General features: G+C 31.1%; 1 protein-coding gene across 3 annotated transcripts in view; it reads right to left on the minus strand.

Moving 5' to 3' along the window:
* Positions 1 to 4,556: 4,556 nt before the first annotated feature.
* Positions 4,557 to 17,615, minus strand: part of LOC118200243 (uncharacterized) — a 45,142-nt gene continuing 32,083 nt past the window's right edge. For 2 of the 3 annotated variants that reach the window (XM_085808985.1, XM_085808984.1), the window contains exons 4-6: positions 16,961 to 17,086; positions 11,750 to 11,875; positions 4,557 to 4,801 (exon numbers count right to left, since the gene is read on the minus strand). In XM_085808985.1, coding sequence (XP_085665111.1) covers positions 4,725 to 4,801; positions 11,750 to 11,875; positions 16,961 to 17,086 — 329 coding nt within the window. In that variant the 3' untranslated portion in view covers positions 4,557 to 4,724. The remainder of the gene's footprint in view (positions 4,802 to 11,749; positions 11,876 to 16,960; positions 17,087 to 17,615) is intronic. The other variant, XM_085808986.1, reaches the window with a different exon arrangement.

Raw genomic sequence — 17,615 nt, forward strand, 5'->3', positions numbered from 1 at the left:
ATTTCTTTTAATTTTTCCATTTTTAAAGAGGAAAAAACCTGTTAAATTAAGAAATGTAGTTAAGTTTTTAATAAGCTATAACAAGAACTCTTACTTTTAAAACAATTTAGAAATTTGAGAAAATATGAAATATTAAATTCTGAAGAAAGCAAAATCATGTAGCTTCTGGACTGGTATTACAGTCAAGTCTTTAATCCAGACTCGTCAGGACTTCGGCGATTCCGGATTATCGGTTTTTTAATATCAAATTTGATGGAATTAAACATGTGTATAAACATTCATTTATATTGTAATTTTAGCCTGATTCATTAATGTTAAAATAATTGTAAAACTTGAAATTCAATTTTACAATTTATTAAAATTATTTAATATATTTCATTATAATTTGTATTTTTTCACTGTGCAATATATAATAATCTGAAGGTAAATTTATTTTAAATTGCAGCTTTACTGGGTTACCTTGAAATGGCTCGAAGAAACTATTTAACCCAAGAAGATATCATACTTTATGAATGTGAGGACATTTGGTGGGAATCTATGATTTAGGCTTTATTTCTATTTGGTTAAACCTAGTTCAGTAATGCTGTGCATGAAGAGAAGTCAGTTGGTAATCTGAATCTAGTGAATGACCTTTTTTTATCCTGATGGTAGTGTAAATTACAGGTAGGATGATAATGCCAAGTACTGTTAAGCTTGAATTGTGATAGATTTGTTGAGCATGAGACATATGCACAGATTGCCTGTCATGAAGTTCTGATCGCACTCTTCTTGAGTTTATGTGGGATACACTAAAGAAGGACCTTTAGGAATGATTAGACGTTTCCTTCATCCACCAAAAGCTTTAGAGAATCATTTATGTTGCTTCTATTGTGTGGAGACTTCATAAACTCATTGAAAGTCAGCTGTAGTGTGCATGCTGTAATTTATGGTGTAATTTATGGTGAAGTACTAAAGCATCACCTTTTTTTGATCAAATAACACACAAACTAATCTGAATATAGTATAAATTTGAGCAACATCATTTTATATTGGAATCATGTTTCTTAATTTGGATTATGCTGATTCACATAATGTATCTGCCAAGAAGAGAGCTACATTACAAAGTATATTACTACATATAAGCTACATTACTGGACTCGTCGGGACTTCGGCGATTCCGGATTATAGATCATCAGTTTAAATCTAGTAAGATGGCATGCAGAAATTATAAAATTAAAAATATGAAATCGTAATTTATGAAATAAAGAGCAATTATGATCTAAAGGGTATGAAAATTTACAAAAAAAAAAAAAAAAAAAAAAAAAAGCTGTATATTTATTTGTTTACTTTATTAAACATTTCTTTCAACGCATGCATGCGTAAAGCATACATTACGCATAGTCAAAATTAGAAAATTGCAACCAGAAAACTATTTGATGTGTATTCGTGATATTTATAATGATGAGGAATTTGATTTAAATCATATCAGAGACGGAGTACATCGAGATGATATACTACATTTAGTAAGGAATTATAAGCAGAATAAAATAAAAACATCTGCCCTGAAGATAAGGCTAGTGCTGACAGATCAACTTCCAGTTCATTGTGCACCGCATCGTCCCCCCAGAGCAGCGTGAAATTGATAAACACATTTCGGAATGATTAGAGAATCAAAGTATATGCCTTTATAAATTTTTTGCAGCAATTCCACTTTTTGTTTGATGGACATCGAAACATGCTTTCGCTTTGTAGATGCTTTGGTAGCTCCAGAATTGGAAATCCTTTTTGACATAATCGAAAGTTCAAGCTTACTTTTATAAAATTGCTCTAACAGATTGCAAAACATAATAAGCTGTATCCAATTAGAAAAATAAGAAACAACGCAATCTACAACATTAACTGAAATAGATAATTTTAGCTTAGCTCATACCGTCCGTTATACATTAAACGTGCATGTGTAAACGTATTATGCGCAGAAAATTTATAGCTTTGAGGTCCGGATTATGGATTAAAGACTTTTGACTGTACTTAAAAGTAATAGCAATGTAATATGCTTGGAAAATGCCCACATGATCACGTTTGAATCATATATACTATATTTGACGGGATATAAGACACTTTTTTGCCTAAATTTGGTCTCAAAAAAGTTACCTGCGTCTTATACATGAAGGACACAGGTTAACTTTCAATACTGAATGCTATTTTTAGCCCGGATAAAGATCTAAACACACATAACTTTTTCTACATCTACATGTGCATGGCCTTCTAAATAAGGGTGCATCTTATATGCCGTCAAATACGGTAATACATTCTACAGAAAGTACACAGTTTTATAGAGAATGTAATAAATTATAAACATAACACAATTATATAATATTAACAGGATGAGATATAACCTCAGTACAATGAGAAATTTTTACAATTATATTAAATATTTTCAATAGCTAAAAAATGTGGAATAAAATATTTCCATAATAATAACTTGAAGAACATAACTTCTCATTGGATTAATAAAAATATTCTTGTAGTTGTGTTTTACTGAAGCAGTTCTCTAATAGGAGTACTGTGACAATACACTACTCAATCAAAAAGTAATGCAATGTTGCACGGCATCCATTAACCATTTTACATTACACTCATGAAAATTTATTATATTACATTCCTGTTACTTTATGTCATACAGCAAAACTCTCAAAACATTCTTAAAGCTAAATATTAAATTCTTTGTAAATCTGACTGCAATGGGCTCTGACATAGAAAGTGTAGACGATTACGACAAAATCATTCTGCCATTTTTGAACATTTAATACACTTATAAAGGGTTTGCTCAGAAAGCAGTAGGACTGATCTTTTTTTTTTTAAAAAAAATATTCACAATTTTGAAACATCAACTTAATAGTTTCCAAAAGATGCCCCTTTTGCATCAACAGCATTTCCAGCGACTCTGCCAATCACTGAAGGCTTCCTTATCACGGCCTCTTGAATGGACAGGACTGAGCCATGGTGCTGTCCCTTCATGACTCTTTTCAGTCAGGAGAACATGAAGTCTGCAGGATCAACATCTGGGCTGTAGGGTGGCTGGGGAAGCTGTGTGATGCAATGTTTTGGCACAAAATCATCGACAGCAAAGGCGATGTGGTTTGTCGCATTGTCGCGATGGAACCTCCACGATCCAGCTATTGCTGGATGAACATGGGCAAATCGTTTTCTGAGTCTTTCAAGTACAGGTACAGCCCAATGTTCCTCCTTCAGACTTCTTCCCCTGCATGAAAAAGAGTCATGAAAGGATGGCACCATGGCTCAGTTCAGGCCATTCAAGAGGCTGTAACAAGGGAGCCGCAGTGCTTTCCAGGAAGCCTTCAGTGACCGACAGAGTTGCTGGAAGCACTTTGTTGATGCAGAAGAGGCATATTTTTAAAACTACAAAGTTGATATGTGAAAATTATGAATAAAATTTTAAAAATTCAGTCCTACTACTTTCTGGACAAATCTTATATTTATAGTTATATTTACAAATTAAACACACCCACAATGACATTAAAGCTTTTTATTAATTTGCTAATGCAAAATTCTGCACCCAAGCATAACACTGCCGTTGTTGCCAGGTTTACTCTCACATGTATGTGAAAGGCATAATACTACATGAAGTTACAATCGCAGTAAGACTTCATAACATTGCCACAGTGCGACTTCACCACAGTGTCACAATATGAAGCAACAAAAAGCGGAGATTAAGCCATACCTTTGTCACTATAACACTGAGATCGTCATAACAAGACAGTGACACTGTGTGTCATTCACAGTTCACTGTCTTGTTAGAGTACTATTGCCACTTAATTGTAAATAATCAGATAAATAAAAATTACCCCTCAACTGATGAGACGGGAAAGTGCTACTGCAAGAAATTAAAACCTCATTCAAATCTAGTACGAAACACACATTACATACGAGATCAGCATATCTTTTGAAGAGGCCCTCTTATCTTTATTTAATCTTTGAAAATTATTCATCTGCATCATTACAACTACTTGTGGGGAGTAACTACATCTGAATAAAGTGTATTTGTACATTCTGTACCTTTTATCAAATTGTTTTAATTTTTAGTGTGGTACCAACCTGAGGTACCTATATTCCTACACCCACGCCAGCTTAAAACCGTTGATGGAAATATGACTGTTCACAAAATTTTTTTCATTGTAATGTAAAACCACCATGGATAGCAGTGATAGATCCAGAAAGAACCAAAATTAAGTAATCCAACAGCAATTCATAAGTATGATGTTAGTTGCTCTTTTTCACAGATGTTCTTGTTAGCAATTCTTGTATAATAATAGATGGCAATATTTTAGAATAAATTTATAGATTTATTTAACAATGAGAATTTTGTACTGAATATTCTTTTTTATAAAGCTAAAATTTTTTGGAAATTATAAGAGAAAGATTTTCTTAATTCAATAACATTAAAAAGTGCTCTTCTTTTGTGAAATAAAGCTGTTAAAAGTTACAAATAATACAAAAATAGGATTTTTAACATAAATTCTGACTTGACACAAATATGAAAATTTGCCGCAAATATATATATATATATATTAAAATACATTTATTTCAAATACATACATGTAAATACACTTAAATCTTTATACACTATATATCCAATGCCAAATTAATTTTTATTGTAAATATTAATACTACAATAACAACTAATAAAAAGGTAGCCATAGCAATAATAACTATAGAAAAATGAATCATGGTTTAGAATATCGACATGGACTTTTCAGCTTCCTCACTAATGAAGCGCTCTTGGTAACAATATTTTGATAACCTATTTCAAGATAAAAATGTGTAAATGAGATTAAAACATGTAAACTGCACTGAAAGTATGCAATAACACTTATATTAAATAAAATGCCATTAAATGTAAACTTCTGAATAACATTTAAAAGCAAAATCTTAAAATTATGTAAAATATATAGGTGCAAAATTTATTAACAGCATGAAATTGTAAGCAGTTTGGCTTTAAAAGACAGATATAAAAAGGAATGAAAAATAACTCAGAATGAATAAAAGTCTAGATTCAGACCATTAATCAAACGATATAATTACATACATAATTTGGTTATTGGAAAGCATACAAGGATTATCCACCTACAAGAAAGATACCTTTGTGAAGGATTTTCTAGGTGCTTAGCTTGAATTAAACTGAACTTTAAAGAATTTTATATAGCTCTATTATTTCATAAATCAAAAACAATTAAGAAACTTTTTACGTTTTTTAATATGCAACCTGAAATCAATATTTAGCTTATGAATTAATGTTTCTAAAATGTCAATGTTCTCTCTTGCTAATTTAGAACCAAAATCAGACAAAAATTCTGACTGGTAATGGAATATAATAGTTTCTAAAATAAAATGCAATTAGTTTAAAACTTTTACATAAGTTATCCTAAGGGATACAGAATGCAGTCTGAAATCAAGACGTCCAATATTCAGACCTCACGATTAACAAAATTTTCTCCTTTACCAAGTCCTTTATTACTTACTTTTAAGCCTAGGAATGAAGAATAAAATACTTAAAAAAAGGCAGCTGTGGCATAAAAGAAATTTTTTCCCAGACCAATATTCTTACAATATACTTTCAAACACCTGCTGATTAGCAAATCGCACCAAGTCAGTGACAATACATTGATTGACATTTGCCATGCCTTTGAAAGGTTGTGAAGGGTTTAGTATTGTTTACCTGATCTAAACAATAAGTGAAACCCTGAGACATACTTGCTTTGAATGGGATGTTGCTTATACTGCTTTTCTTTTGTTGGCATAGGAGTAGAGAAGTTGGTACAGCAGATTAAATTTTAACCCATTAGCCGCTGGTGTTGCGTTGACGCAACGGTCAAAATAAATGCGTATATAAGTATAACTACCTAAGATATTTTATACCAGCAGATGATTTTGTGTAGTGAATATTATGAAGATTATTTCTGTAAAAAAATATTTGTCTTCAACAATCATTTTGTTTATAATATTTAATCTCAAACTTAAAGCAAAATTTTCGACCGGGTATTTTTGCTGAAAATATTTAACGAAAGATTTGCCGTCTTTATGAGTGATCCATTTTTAGTCAAGGTCACCGTTCATCAGAACATTACATCAGTCAGATGTTTATAATTGTGTTGGGAAGGAAGGGAAAACAGGTGTTGCGCTGACGTAACATCAGCAGGAATCTGGTAGTCAATCTCTTTTTTCACTCATTCCTTTCGATGTTCTGGTTGTTTAAAAATGCCTAGAATGAGGTATCTTTACATTAGAAGAAGCCCTTCAAAGATTTTTTGATGAAGAAACAGATGATGATAATGTTAATAATGACCAGAATGAAACTGATATTGTTGTTGTTCCTCCAGAAATTGTAGAATCTAGTGACGAAGAAGAAAGGAATGGCAATGTTTTAAATAATGATAATGATATTTTACCAAATGATACTGCTGGGGAAGTTGAAAAATCACGTAAGAAGTAAGTTTCAGCCTTCTAAAAGCAGTCAGCAGTTATAGTCATACTAAAAAGTTTAAAAAGCAGAAGACTGATATCTTGAAGTGGATAAAAAAGGAACTGTTAGTTATGTCTCAGGAAGAACGTGAAGAAAGAGATAGAAGAGAAATTATAAAAGACAAAATATAAGGTAAAACTAGTGCACAGATTTTCGATTTGGTTTAGACATTTACTCTCTTCTCGTTGAACAGACAAATATATACGCTCAGAAAAAAAAAAAAAAAAAAAAAAAAAAGGGCCCAGAATTTATTGCATACAGGATATCATTCTTTACCTCAAGAAAAATGTATTGGTCTTTTGATAAGGACATTTCTGTTCCTGTTGCACAAGAATCGATATCACGTTTGCAGTACAGGAATATGAAGCAGAATTTGCATTTGACAATAGTCAAATTGCCAATACTGATAAATTATATGAGGTGAGACTGTATCTAAACTTACTAAATATCACCACTTTTTACTACTGGAAATATAAAGTCTCTTTTAGATTTCAGATGCGAGAATGCATTATTCCTTTTGCAAACTCCTATTGAGAGTGTAGAATCAGCCAGAAATAGATCAGCAACAGGAAGACCTAGTAAATTCAGCATTCAAAATAACCTAGTAAACCTACTAATTTCACCATTGCATGGAGATGGTAGACATTTTATCATAAAGTCCGTTGATAACAAAAGACATTGTTGTAAAGAGTACCATAGCCAGACTGTTTATAGATGCAAAGTACGTAATGTAGCTTTACATCATGATTGTAAGTAAGCTTTTCATGCTTGAATCTTTCAATTGAAATAATCTGTATTTGTAAAAGAAATGCAATGTATATTTTAATATTAAATTAATTACAAGTAAAGTGATTTGTAGATTTATAAAACGTTATACAGCTGAAAAGTAATCCTGCGCTCCACTTGAAAGAAACATCACATGAGTACAATCCTACTCACTAAACATCCGTAGTCTTATTCCGCTGACGTTGCGCGAACGCAACACTCGTGTTTTCCACAGGTAAGAGCATTTTTTTTTATTTTCAATGTAAATTTATGTTATAAATGCTTAATTTAATATTTGTTATTATTTTCATGAGAAACAAAACATTCCTTGCAGTTTCGGCGGTTAATGGGTTAAGGTTCACTTAACATAGCCAATTGCTCTCCTTTTTAACTTTCTAATTCGATTCAGCTTATTTTTTGCAGGCTGCACATAGCAGATGCACACTATCATATTTTAAGGTTCATAGCCAATTGCCCTCTTCCTTAACTTTCTAATTTGATCCAGCTTATGATAACAGTTATCAAAATTTGAAGTTTGAATTTTAATTATGTCAAAAATAATTTCTAATTCTGAAGCTGTAGTGAGATTTGCAAAGCGGAAGCATGTTTCGATGTCTGGCAAAAAATGGATAAAGGCATACCTATCTCAATATTACACAAAGAGTATGGGTACCAAGTACGTGAGGGGAGAAAATGGAATTTTTTTATTGTTGTTGATTCAGATACTTCACTTGCAATGATTAATAGAAAAATCATTTATTATGCTAAAATTGATGAAGACAAAGTGATAACTGAATGAGTTAGACAGCTTTGTAGTGAGGGTGTGACATCGACAAGCCAATGCCTCAAGCCAAAATATTTTTTAGAGTTAATTTACTTGTGAAATCGACTTAAATATATTTGATCGATTCGTTAACCAAATTTAATAATTGCCACAGTCTCAAACAGTTAAACCTTTCTAATGAAATAGCTTCAAGCTTATACTGAAACACTTGAATATTTCCCAAATGAATTCATCACTCTCATCAAAAAAATTCATCTCCAGAATAAATTTACAGTGCAAATGAAACTAGTCCTTTCTGGCAAAATATGCCCTGCATTATCTTGACAACCTCTAGAGAAAAATTCCAACTGGTATTGAAGATTCTAAAGCAAGACTTATGATTCTGGCATGCGAAAATGCTGCAAGAATGCACAAACATGAACTTTTCATAACTGGAAAAATACATGACTTCGGGCATTTAAAGGATCAAAGATTTTTCCTGTCATCTACTGTTCAAACAAAAGTGCATGAATAACACACATTAATGAATGAATGAATGGTTTGAAAATCATTTTATACCAGAAACTCAGCAGCATTTGAAACTAGTTGGTTTACTGGTGATGCAAAAGCTGTGAAAAACCTATGCTAAATTTTCTGAAAAGTGGCAAGACTAATAATATTTGAAATATTTTAACGTATAACCTGTTGCATGCCATGGGAGGACATGCCATTTTCTTATATTTCAAGGTGACAGTTGCAAATTTGTATATTTTCAGATATTACAAGCCATTCCAATTAATGGAATTTGTGAAGAAATATATAGTGATAATAAATGAAGATAATAAAATATAAGATTGCAATGAAAATGCCCCAATCATCAATAAACTAATGAGGGCCGAAATTTGTAGCATAACCACAAAATAATGTTACCGATACTGAAGAAAGTGACAAAGAGGTTGATCAAAAGGAAAAGACTTCGATGACAGTGAGAATTCTCACGCAAGTTACAGTACTTGAAAAATGAAACTTTTTAACTGAACAAGAAATAAGGTATATCTATAAAATTAAAGAAGTGTTAGCCATAATCTCAAAAAAAAAAAAAAAAATAAAAAAAAAAAAAAAATAAAACAGCTTAAATAACTTACATTTAAATAAATGTTAAATAAAGCAAATTAACTTTCTTTGTGAATTTTGACTTAAAGGTCATAAATACCGTATTTGACGGCATATAAGACACACCCTTATTTAGAAGGCCATACACAAGGAAAAAAAAAGGTTTCAATAGTCCGCGCGATAGCGTGTTACCACAATAACTTAAAATGTGGTTTCTTTTAGTTCTCACGTTTTGTAAAAGCCAAATAAACAATCATTGAATGCAATTACCAAACATAGTTTTATTAAGGAAAATTAACAAACGGCAAGCTATTTTTTTTTTGGTAGGTGGTGGACCGAAATGCCTTGCTGCTGCTCTGTTTCCATGCACTTTGGCGTAGTTTAACACTCCTAGTTTATACTGAATTGTATAGCTTAATCTTTTGTTTGCTGTAGTCATATTTTCCAGGGTATTTTTTTTAAAACAAACAGTTTTAAGCACCGATACCGACACGTGTGTCGGATGAGTCAAAGAAAGTCTATGTAAAGAAGGAAAGGCTCCATAATGTGACCGTCAAAACTGTTCAAACTTTGACATCAGCTTCGAGCTTTGGCGCTTTTTGGCAACAGATATTTCACGCATGCACAAAATAATTATGGCAGATGTAGAAAAAGTTATGAGTGTCTAGACCTTTATCCAGGCTAAAAATAGCATTCAGTATTGAAAGTTAATCTGTGTCCTTCACGTGTAAGACGCAGGTAACTTTTCTGAGACCAAATTGAGGGAAAAAAGTGCGTCTTATATGCTGTCAAATACGATAAGTGTTTTATATTTTTAATTTTATAATTTCTAATGTTATTTTACTAAATTTAAAGTGATGATCTAAAATCCAGAATGGTTGAAGCCCTGATGATTCTAGATCTTTAACTTTGTAGTGTACAGTACAAAGTCGAAAATCCGAACTCATCGGGACTTTGGCGATTCCAGATTTTTCCAGATATTAGATGATCGGTTTAAATCCAGTAAGATAGCATGTAGAAATTATAAAATTAAAAATATAAAATTGTGATTTATGAATTAATGAAGTATTTATAAAGGGTAACGATATTTACAAAAAAAAAAAAAGCTTAATATTTATTTGTTTACTTTATTAAACATTTCTTTCAATGCAAGTTCTTAAAGTTGCTTCATTTTTTTGTGCTAATACTTTCTCTTTAATTCTGTAAACAGACATAATCTCTTGCTCAGTTACATTGTTGAAGTTCTGTAACTGCTGTTTTGAGAATTCCTACTAACTCGTCAATCGAAATTTTCTCGTTTTCAGCAACTTCTCTGTTACTTTCTTCTTTCCGGATCTAGAACCATACTAAGATTTCACCATTCATTAATTGATTGATGATTGAGAAGCATTGTGAAATGAAAAACTTCTTTTATATCATCTTCATTTATTACCGCTTCTCCACATTTCTTTACAAAATCCGTTAATTGGAAAATTTCACCTTTCTTTGGCGATAACAGAAAACCTTTAAAATTTACGGCTATTATCATCAAATTTAACTATCCTTCACTATACATATTTGGTTATGCATCATAAGCTTGGTGAGTAAAGACAACTTGTTAATCTTGCTTCTATCATGCACTGAGACAATTAAGCCTGAATTGTATTAGTTTAGTTATTTATTATACTTATGTCTATTTCTTGCACATGCTTAAAGCTTATCAGAGTTCTGAATAAATAAATTCCCACATGTACTTAAGCCTTATTGACGGTTGGCGCTAGATATCATACCGCCTGATGCAGTCTCTGTGGGTCCTAAATTCTGTTACTCAGTGCGGCCATAGCGCTGGTTCTGGGTTTATGTGAAAAACAAATAAGTTATTCTAAATTCAAATAGTCCTAAATGTAAGCTTTGGGTCTATGAGTATCATCAACAAAATCTATTTTTAGCATATAGAAAGAAAATTTTTCCTTGTCAACATTTGTTAGCACATTTAACTTAAATCTCTAATCATCGCCAAGCGTAATGTCAACATAAAAGGTTACCATACTCCTTTATTATTCAGTTACTAACATAAAAAAATTGTTTAAGCATTGTAACACAAGTTATTACTCAAGTTGTCATGAATACATGCAGTGATGAAAGGAAAGTATAATAAAATAATGATTTGCCAGGTTGGCGTCGGATCAACGCTGTATCTATGTGGAAAGTTTCAGTTTGAGATTTATATGAAGCAGATATGCAGGAACGGAACCAAACTACTGATCGAACAAATTTATGCTAAAAATGATTGAATCTTCAATAACAAGGTATTTTATTTAATGTCGAAGTGAAATTAAGAATGGGGACTGTCCAGATGTTTTATTATGCACGAAGGGGGGAATCAAATGCACATGCGTAAAGTCTACGAGAAAAACGTTGTTGGTGGTTTTGAAGTACGGATTTTAGATCATTCCAGATAATGGACATCCAGATTTCAGATTTTATACTGTATTACCTTTTAATTTAGAAAACATCAAATATTCTCATTTTATAAGAAAATGACACATTCTGGAAATTTCATTAAATGAGATTTTTGTGTTACATATTTCAAATAAACAAAAACTTACCATTTAGTACTTTGTTAGTATTATTATTCTGTAGCACAGCACTAGATGAGTTAGCATTTACATTGCATACTCTCTGACCAGCCATTTCCTTTAATGGAAGAAAATTGCTCTTGTCTTTTTTGATAGCTATTTTATTATTAGAGAATGAGAAAAATTAAGCAAAAAGCATATATATAATTATTACAATTACAAATAAGTAATCACTTTTAGATCAGTTTATTTAAAAAAAATGTCCCAAAAATTACGAATCTATCAAACATTTTCATTTTTGAGCTCAAAAAAGAATCAAATTTATGATTTCAGTACATTTGTTAAAATAATTGTCAAACAAATAGCATACATAAAAATGGAACCTTTTAATTTCTCATGCAGATATCTCTTGTGCACTTTGTCTAAAATAAATAATCTTATAAAATATTTCTGCTTTATATTTTGCCTAATTTCTTAATCAGAAAGAAAAGTTGATGACAGCACTAATAAGTATGTTAATGTCATTTAAACTAGAAGTAAACAAATTAAGCCATACATATTTTTAAACCGGATTGACAAATTTACAGACCACGATTATTTTTCATATATATCAAGACAGACGGAAAACACAGAAAACTGGATGCTTGAGTATTAGTCAATACCTGCCAATACATCAGAAAAAATACCACTTAACGGATTCCTAGTAGCACTCAGCAAGCTCCAGAAGATGATCAAAATTCTTATACAAAGATCAAAATTTTTCTTTTTTCTATTTTTTTGGGGGGGCAAAGGAGGTTCAGGATTCCCCCCCCCCCCTTTTTTAAATTTCAGTGTCAACTTCACAGCAATTGGAGCAAGTAAAATTTTCATATCATTTTTTGGTATCCCCTTGAAAATTTTTGCGACATTTGTTTATCTCACATTAATTTTTACTGTATTTTTATATCATGTATTTACTAGATTTTCTGCGAAATGAAATAAGAGCAATCTTTATTTAACTTAAAAATGGTCTTTAAGGATCATGAGGCACAGCACATTTGCTCATACCTTGCACTCTAAATGAACTAGTCTTACAATTTAAACATTTCCATGCTCACAACCGAATAATCAGCAATTTAATATAACGCTAAGTCCAAGATCCAGACTCATAGAGACTGGCAATTCTGGATATGGGATTCATCTGGATATTAGATTATCATTTGAAATCTAGTAAAATGGCATGTAGACATTATAAAATTAAATATATGAAATAGTGATTTATGAAACAATGAAGCATTTATGGCCTTAAGGGAATCAAAATTTTCAAAAAATCTCGGTCTTTGTTTGCTTTATTAAATATTTCTTTCAATGCAAATTGTTTAATTTGCTTTGTTTTTTGCACTAATACTTTTTAATTCCGCAGATGGACATAACTTCCTGTTTAGTTATAAAGTTCCAATGTTCAAGTACTGCAATTGCCATGTTGAGAATTCCCACTAAATTGACAATTGAATTTTTTTTTTTTTTTCAACCACCTCTGTCACTTTCTTCACTACGAGCAACAATATTTTCTGGCTTTAGACCATACTGTAGATTTTGCAATACTTGATATCTGTCAGTTGATTAATGATTGGTGCATTGTCAATGCAATGAAAAACTTTTGTTTTATCACCTTCATCAATTACTTCTCCAAATTTGTTTGAAAATTGCATTAACTGGGAAATTTTACCTTTTATTTGCAATATCTGAAAGCCTCCCAATTTACAGTTCATATCATAAAACTCAGCAGATGTCCACTATACATTATTCGTATTGTATCATGCGATTAAAAACTAGACATATATTGTTTCACAATTTTGTTTTTCTTTCTTATAGCACACATTGGATGAAATAAGCTTGTATTTTATTATACTTATGACTACTTCTCACACATTCTTAGGGCTTATCTAAGCCCTGAACAAATAAATTCTCACGTACATTTAAAGCTTATCCTGGGCTGGCACTAGACATTTCGCCACCTGGTGCAATCTTTGTGGGCTTGAAATTCTGTTGTCAAGCGCCTCCCTAAATTCCAAGCATTTTGCTATTGCTCAATTTTGTTGTGATATGCTTCCCTAAATTAAACAAAAATTTTCGCCTCTCAGTACAGCCACACCAACTCTGCACTTATCTGACTAACAAATCAGTCATTCTCAATTTAAACAGCATGAAATGTAATTGTTCAGCCTATGAGTATGATTTACAAAATCTATTTTTTGCATATGGAAAGAAATTTCTGTTAAATTTCTCCTACTCAACAAGTTAGCAGAAGCTAATTTACAAGTTAGCAGAAGCAGGTTAGAATACACCTCTTAGCAGAAGTTTGTAATCATTGCCAAGCGTAATGTCAACATAAAAGGTTACCACGCTTTTTGGTGTTCAACACACACACACACACACACACATATATATGTAAGATAAATTATATGAATCAGAATTATAATATAACTATAAACATTAATTCTTCCTCTCTATTCTAAAATCGTAATAACTTCTCTGCATTGCGTAATTTCTAGATCACTCTATGATCGGCGCAGCTCTGATGACATAATAATTTAGAACTGAAACTGCCGTTGTAAATCAAAACTTTTCTCTTCCCGTGCTTCCATCTTTCAAAACTACGCACTTCAGCTTTTGCTCTCTACTGTGCTAAGATGTAATTTGCTGGCTTGCTTTCTATCCCAACAATATCAAAAATGTAAATCTTCTGTGGAAAGGCACGACTAGAGTGCCAAGTGATTGTGGCCACAAACATCAGTTGAAAATAAAAATGGAATTAAAACTGCCTCGACTGCCAAGTTCTTTAGATCACCGATCTATAGTGTTCTGTCTTTTCCTTTTATTATGACATATATATATATATATATATTCACATGTTAAAAATTAAAAGCAAAAATTTTTTTAACCAGTCCTGTGCTATAGCTGCAGAATTGAAGTAAATTAAAGTATCTAAAGTTAAAATAAAATTCAAATCAAAGCAAGGCCATCCCTCAACAATATTAATAATTGCAACGGTGGTTAAGAAGTTAAACACTGTATCTAAACATATCAAAATTAAAATAAGAATACATCAGCAGAATAAACTTGAAAAATAAAAATACACAAAATATAAAAATGTATAAATATAAAAAAGGGAGATTAATTTTTATATTTTGTATATTTTTCCCTTTTGCCATTTTTTTTTTTTTTTATTTTTCAAGTTTATTCTACATACAATAAACTTGAAAATAAAAAAAATAAAAAATAAATAAAATAAAAAATAAAATAAAAAAATAAAATAAAAAAAAAATGGCAAAAGGGAAAAAATATACAAAATATAAAAATTAATCTCCCTTTTTTATATTTATACATTTTTATATTTTTATTTTTCAAGTTTATTCTGCTGATGTATTCTTATTTTAATATGTTTAGATACAGTGTTTAATCTCTTAACCACCATTGCAATTATTAATATTGTTGAGGAATTGACTTGCTTTGATTACAATTTTATTCTAACTTTAGAGGCTTTAAGTTTACATATATATATATATATATATATATATATATATATGAGTTTAGACATCATTGCATGAGTTATTTCTCAAGCTGCAGTGTGTTGATAGTCAAGTGATAATGAAAGTAGCAAATAATGATTCACCGGAGTGAAATTAAGAAACAAGATTCTCCTCATGCCTGATTATCCAAAAATAAAAAAATTCCATCAAAAAACATCAGCAGTTTTTTGATGATTGAAAGATAAAAAAAGGTAAAAAAAAGCAAAAAAAGTTGATGATTGAAAGGTTCAGATTTTATACTTTTTACTGTATTAGAAGCAAGCACTCATATAAAATTAACAAAGTAACAACCTTGTGTTTGGCGTAGATTTAGTAAAGAATTCAATCGATTTCGAGAGCAAACAGGTCCCTCTTCATCAGAAGCAAAGAAATCTATAAGGGGGACCTGTATCTGTTTACCCTTGAAATCGATCGAGTTCTTTACTAAATCTACGCCAACACAAGGTTGTTGCTTTGTTAATTTTATGTTTAACTTTGGAGTGTTTCCCTTCAGTTTTGAAAGACTTAAATGCAAAACATGTGGATATAAATACGAAACAAATCCTAAAAGTAACAAATAAATAACTGAACATTAACATTGAAAATGTAAAAGATACTGCTCAAGACCAGCATTCGGAGAATGAAAAGTGCCCACAGGACTGTACTCTCCCGAAATGGAACGTTGCTACCAGGCCATGCATTTTCAGCAGTTAAGCATACTTTTACCAAAATAATTCACATAAAATCAGCATTTTAATATAATGACCTCAATTTTTGAAGATTTATACTTAATATACTAATTCTTAATATGTAATAATATAAAGAATATCACATTAATAGAAATAAATGACACATGCAAAATACTAAAATTATAGCTATACTCATGAAAACAAAATTACAAATACGAAGTGTGAAAGAAAATTAAGCAATAATTATTACCCAATTCTGCTGTGTGTGGAATAATTCAAAAAAAGGATCGACACACAGGACAATCGCCGAGCAAGTTAGATGCATTACGCATCAGGAAAGCTGATGTCTTTCCCCTTCTATAATAATGCTGTAAAGTTACTTTTTCATTAACTAAGAAAATCTATGTTAAGTTTTAAAATAAACATAAAAAAGGACAACTGGTCCGAGTTTTTCCATTAAGGAAGTTTACCGACATTACACCCGCTATAGTCAGCTAAATGTGTTTTCCCACAAATTTAATTTCCCACTAAATGTGTTTCTCCTAATTAAAAAAAAACAACATAAATGAAAACATTGAGTTGGTTTCACTTCCTCACATTCTAATAAAGAAACACACACACACACACACACACAAAAAAAAAAAATTCCTGACGAAATAAAACTCGCCAGTGTCCCTTTAACTTAAAGTGCCGTGATTCCCAGTGTATTTAGGCCAAAAAATCTATGAAAACCAGAAGCACAGAACAAAAACTGATGCTCATACATGAAGGTCAAAAGCCCCATGAGTTGATCGATGTGAAAACTGTTACCATTTAGCACCATCTGCAGGCATTTAAAAAAAAAAAAAAAAAAAAAATTCCGTTTTTCAAGTTATGTATACGCGACGTCGGTCTAGAATGGGTTAAATAAATTATTGCCCTGTAAAGTAAATTATAAATATATATAGATGCTGAATTTCATTAATACAAGCAAAATAAAATTTATAATATTTTGATCATACTTTCTTGATTATTGTTACATCTCTGGAAAGCAGGTATAGATCTACGCACCAGCTTTCTATTCAGGGTTGCAGACTGATCTGTTTGTAATTTTGAAACTGGATGAGAGACCCTGGCACGAGAAGATGCTAAGACAAAGTAAATATGACAATAAAAATAGTGCAAGTAACCGGTAAATGTTGGTACTTTTCAGTTAACAGGGCACCAAATCTATTTGTCTTGAAATCTAATTAGAGATAGGGATGGTATCCTTAATACAGCTTCAGGAAACAGACATTTTATTAAATTTAAAAACCAAGACTAATACAAAAATATCATCAATAGTAAAATCCAATTTGATTTTGTGGTTTTTTGAACAGTTTTTCTCTAAGGAAGACAGTTTTGTCTTGGAAGAATTTAATCTTGACTCATTTAGAAATGGCAAAACTGTGGAATCCATATAGATTAGTTAAGCGTCCACAGCGCATTAAGTGAAATAAACAGATTATCGCACTTGGTACACAATTAAAAACACCAGCCCACTAACCAAAAAGTACCATGGATGTTCTAGATGAGATACATTAATTTGTGTTTTAAATGTATCGATTAACACAGTGTTCTCACTTGTGATTTCAGATTAGGATAAAGCAACCACTATTGAAATTTATAAGACAGTAG

This window comes from Stegodyphus dumicola, chromosome X2 (genome assembly GCF_044657685.1).
Source record: "Stegodyphus dumicola isolate Sdum_Otavi_A_Nest chromosome X2, ASM4465768v1".
NCBI lineage: Eukaryota > Metazoa > Arthropoda > Arachnida > Araneae > Eresidae > Stegodyphus > Stegodyphus dumicola.